The sequence below is a fragment of the Tupaia chinensis genome, unplaced genomic scaffold (assembly GCF_000334495.1).
Source record: "Tupaia chinensis unplaced genomic scaffold, TupChi_1.0 Scaffold000066_1, whole genome shotgun sequence".
NCBI lineage: Eukaryota > Metazoa > Chordata > Mammalia > Scandentia > Tupaiidae > Tupaia > Tupaia belangeri.
This window is the reverse complement of record NW_006159525.1, coordinates 10,323,313-10,328,469: the sequence shown is the minus strand read 5'-3', so window position 1 is coordinate 10,328,469 and position 5,157 is coordinate 10,323,313. Positions and strand designations below refer to the sequence as shown.

General features: G+C 40.2%; 1 protein-coding gene across 1 annotated transcript in view; it reads left to right on the top strand.

The window, feature by feature from the left end:
• The window catches only part of COL4A3 (collagen type IV alpha 3 chain), a 96,040-nt gene that overhangs the window by 64,309 nt on the left and 26,574 nt on the right, over positions 1–5,157 (top strand). The window contains exons 34-36 of the mRNA XM_006141982.2: positions 1–80; positions 1,207–1,296; positions 1,631–1,765. Coding sequence (XP_006142044.1) covers positions 1–80; positions 1,207–1,296; positions 1,631–1,765 — 305 coding nt within the window. The remainder of the gene's footprint in view (positions 81–1,206; positions 1,297–1,630; positions 1,766–5,157) is intronic.

The window sequence follows — 5,157 nt, the reverse complement described above, 5'->3', positions numbered from 1 at the left end:
AATGCCAGGCCATCCAGGAGAGATGGGACCACCTGGTCAGAAAGGACACCCAGGAAGTCCAGGAATTTCAGGGATGCCAGGTATCCTTTCTATGCTTATTTTTCTTACAATTTTTTTCTGCATTCGTTCCTTATAGTGACTCTGTACACTGTACCTAGGCACAAGCTTTGACTCTATCCCTTCTTTCAGCTAGTGTAAGTTTTCTCTTGTGAATTACTTCTAAGGGATGAGGGGTCTGGGGGCACAGAAACAGTGGTAACAGGATGGTCACATCTCACAGTTACGCAGATACAACTATTTTTGCCATGTAATCCTTTTTATATATAATTACTATAACATATTTGCTAGTATTTTATTGAGAATTATTTCATTTATATTCACAAGGGATATTGTTCCATAGTTTTCTTTTCTTGTGCTGTTTTTATCTGGTTATAGTATCAGGATAATGTTGGTCCTATAGAACGAGCTGGTTGTGTTTCCTCCTCTTGCATTTTCTGGAAGAGTTTATGAAGAATTTATATTCTTTAAGCATTTTATAGAATCTGCCAGTGAAGTCATCCGGATATGGGCTTTTCTCTGGGGAAAAACCTTACATTATTAATTCAGTTTACTCCTCTCTTATAGGTCTATCCAGAGTTTCTATTTCTTCTTGAGTCAATTTTGGAGATCTGTGTTTCTCTTAGTTTGCCTATGTTATCCAATGTGTTACCATAGAGTTGTTCATAATATTTTTCTATAATCCTTTTCATTCCATGGCTATTTTTATAGTTTATGTGTTTGGAATGAATATTCTAATAGTTTCTTCATGGCATAAAAACCTCACCAATCTCTCCTAGAGTAATAGCTTAATTGGAAAATTATCCTCTTATTCATAACACTGGGCTACTCTCATGTGCCTCTACTATTCTAGGGCACTAGAGACACATCATTGTACTCTCCCTACCAAAGCTGAGGAGCCACAAGAAGTACCATTTAAAATCCCAAACTTCAATATATTCTACTCTTATCTATAAATGTGATTTGCTACTAATTACTTCCATGTAGGTGAGGTTTAAAAAAAATCCACTGACCCATTTGTAGAAATCATCCCTTCCTTCCTTCAATTTTCAATCTCTACTTCTAAGTTTAATTTATTTTATTTTATGGAATAGTTTGCCTTTATCGTTCTGTGCAACATATGCTGATTTGTGTTCATTGTTTCCATAGGTGAAAAAGGAATGGTTGGGATGATGGGCTACCCAGGACTCATAGGCCCTCCTGGCATGCCTGGGAGTCCAGGCACCCCAGGGCAGAAGGGTAAGTGATGGGGTGTCTTTCTGGGTACCAAAGGAAAGAACAATGTTCTTTTTTTAAGCAACAAAATAAATGACATTTCATTCTTAGGAGGGTAAGTAGTTTTGAAAGAATGTATTCAAATTTCCTGTTTTCTATGTTCACTCCTATTTTCTCCCTGAAGGCTTACATCACTATCTTTATGTAGCTACCTGTCCATGAAAACTACTCATGTTCTTAGCTCTGTTAACCTTATTTGTTTGTTTTGTTCTGCTTTATTGCAAGAACTGTTAACTTTTAGATTTCTATGAACTACCTAAATAACTAAGAACCTGATGTTATTACTTTCTTCTATTAGGTAGCCTTGGAATTCCAGGAGTAAGCGGTACAAGAGGACCCCCAGGAGCCAAAGGGGAGAAAGGACAAAAAGGATACTCTGGGCCTTCTCGCTTGATTGAAGTAATAGGAGACAAAGGAGAACCAGGACTCAAAGGTAAATAATTTCTTCGGTTTAGAATCAGAACATCAGAGCTGATTCTAGACTAGCAAATTTTCTAGGCAAATCCCTCTAGTTGACAAATGAGGACAATGAAGACCAGTGTTTAGTTACCTGCCAAGTCATGGCCAGCTGGTTGTTGGTCCAGCACGAGCTAGAACTCAGTCGCCTTCCAGAATAGCGTGTTGGTTTCTTTTTTATTATTTTATTTTTATTTTTTTAAGAATTATTTAACTTTTTATTCATTTATTCATTCTTTTATTTTAATTTGACTAGAGAGGGACACAGCAAGAAAGAGAGAGAAAGAGAGAAAGTGAGAAAGCAAGTCACTAGATCCAGGACTCGAACTGTGGTCGCCATGTGGGAGTCCAGCACTTTTAACCATCATACCATCTGCCAGCCGGCTTCTTCTTTTGAAATAATTATTTAATTTCAGGGCTGGGAGGTGGCATGGTGGTTAAGGTGTTAGACGCTCACATAGCTGACTGTGGTTCAAGTCCCGGACCTGGGTGACTTACCTTCTCACTTTCCCTTTCTCTCTCTCTCTGGTCAAAGTACAAAATAATAAATAAAATTAAATAAATAATTCTTGAAACAAAGAATTATTTAATTTTATTTATTATTATTATTTTTTAAGTTGCTATAAAGCACATACACTCACCATAGACAGAGAGAGAGAGAGAGAAGGAAGGAAAGTGAGAAAGCAAGCCCTCAGGTCCAGGACTTGAACCACATTTGCCCATGTGGGAGTCCAATGCCTTAACCACAACACCACTTGTTGGCTCCTTAAAGCATTGTTTTATTCCTATGTCAATTCCACATTTGGTCTGTTGTATTTAAATTGTCTCAAGTCTATTTTGAAATCATAAGCCTTAAAACTCTCTTTGCCCATTATGGGAGAAGTTAAATCCTTGGAAAATTCTACATCAAAAAACTTCTGCTGAAATTAATATCTCCACCCCAAATACTACCTATTCTTTCCATTCAAATCAGATTAATTTTTCTGACTGCATCAAAAAACAACTTCCGGTACCAGCAGGTGGCGTGGTGGTTAAGGTGCTGGACATTCCCATATGGTCGACCATGGTTCGAGTCCTGAACCTGGTGGCTTGCTTTCTCACTTTCCCTCTGTCTCTTTCTCTCTGTGTCTCTTTCTGGTCAAATTAAAATGAATGAATGAATAAATAAAATTAAATAATTCTTAAAAAAAAAAAAAAGTCCTTCAAAAACCAATTTCCTGTGCTCCTTGGCTTGTTGAATAAGAATACCACTCCTTCCATGTGCTGTTTTCCTGCCTGGGAATTCTGTCCCATCCATGCTGTCTGCCCCTCCCCATTAGTTCTCATATTGTCTTCAAACGAAAAGAGCCCATCTTCTAGAAATTCTTTCCTGTAGCATACAGTTGTACCCAACTCTTGCAGAACTTATCTCACTGGGCAGTGATTGTTTGTTTACTTGGCTGTCTCCCTGTGAAATAGTAAAAACTTAGAGAAAGGGAACCTAATTTATTTATATCTTGTACTCGGCACAGGGCCCGTCAATTAGATCAATCCACAGACAAGTGAATGAAACAGGCGAAGGAAGTGAGTCTGCTTGAAAACAGCACACAGCCTGATCTTACCCAGGCTGTAGAGTGTCTCACGCAGCCAGAGGAGTTTGTAATTTACTCAGTAGACAACAGAGATTCAGTGAACATTTATGAGCAAGACAATATGATCAAAGCCATGTTTTAGGGAAAGTAACCTGTGTCCTGGGGGGTTTACAAGCTTTCCAACCATGCAGAACTGGGTTCAAATCCTGGTGTTATTTATTACTGATTGACAGTGTGACTCAAGGTAAAGCTATGGACCTAACTATTACATCATACATGATCATTTTAATAATTGAGGATGGACTTGTTTAAGTGAGGATAGTTTAGTAGATAGTGCTCTGTCTTCACTATAAGAAATAAAGAGGGATTTAGGTAATTAACTCTTTCTTTCTTTTTTTTTTTTTGGAGAGGTTTTTGCTATAGGGCATGTGTGCTCACCAGAAAGACAGAGAGACAGAGAGACAGAAAGCGGGAAATTACCCCTGGGAGGATGGCCATGCCACAATCCCTTTTCCTCCCTTCTCCTCTCAGGATCTTGGGCACGCACGCATACACCCCCAGCATGTGTTTAAGCCACCGCTTCCAAGACTTGAACTGTGGTCGACTACATGGGAGTCCAGTGACATAGCCATTATGCCATCTGCTGGTCCCCAAGGCCATTAACTCTGTTTTTTTTTGTTGTTGTTGTTGTTTTTGAGAGAGATTTTTTTGGCTATAGGGCACATGAAATCGCCAGAAAGACAGGGAGACAGGAAGTGAGAAATCAAGTCCCAGGGGGATAGCCACACCACAATCTCTTCTCCATTCTCATCTCAGGATCTTGGGCATGCACACACACATGCACCTGGCATGAGTTTAAGCCACTGGCTTCAGGACTTGAACCACGTTCGACTACATGGGAGTCCAGTGACATAGCCATTATGCCATCTGCTGGTCCCCAAGGCCATTAACTCTGTTTTTTTTTGTTGTTGTTGTTGTTTTTGAGAGAGATTTTTTTGGCTATAGGGCGCATGTGCTCGCCAGAAAGACAGAGACAGAGAGACAGAAAGCAGGAAATTACCCCCCAGAGGGGATGGCCACGCCGCAATCCCTTCTCCTTCTTTCTCCTCTCGGGATCTTGGGCACACACACACACACGCGCCCAGCGTGAGTTTTAGCCACCAGGTCCGGGACTTGAACCATGGTTGCCTACGCGGGGGTCCAGCAATATAGCCATTACGCTAACTGCTGGTCCCCCACCATTAACTCTTAAAAGGTTGTTTTGTAATATAAGTACTAGGGGATCAGCAGATAATGTAATGGCTATGTTGCTGGACCCCCGCGTAGGCAACCATGGTTCAAGTCCCGGACCTGGTGGCTTAAACTCACGCTGGGCGCGTGTGTGTGTGTGTGTGCCCAAGATCCCGAGAGGAGAATGAAGGAGAAGGGATTGAGGCATGGCCATCCTCCCTGGAGGGTGACTTCTCGCTTTCTATCTCTCTGTCTCTCCAATGAGCACACTGGCTCATAGCAAAAAATCTCTCTTAAAAAAAAAAAATAATTATTGTATAATTCTTGAAGTTTACTGAAGACTAAGTCATGCCTGACACTGGGCAACGCTTTATACATATCACCTCATTTAATCCATGTATAAGCCCATGTCATCCTATGCTCTCAGTAAATGCGTAATATGACATTTCAGTAATAGCCCATCAGTTTAAGCCAGGACGTGAATGAGACTGAAAACATTCTAACCTGTATTTTTAATTTTTTTCTTCTCCCATTCTTTATTTGATTTATTTATTCCTTGAGGGAAAGA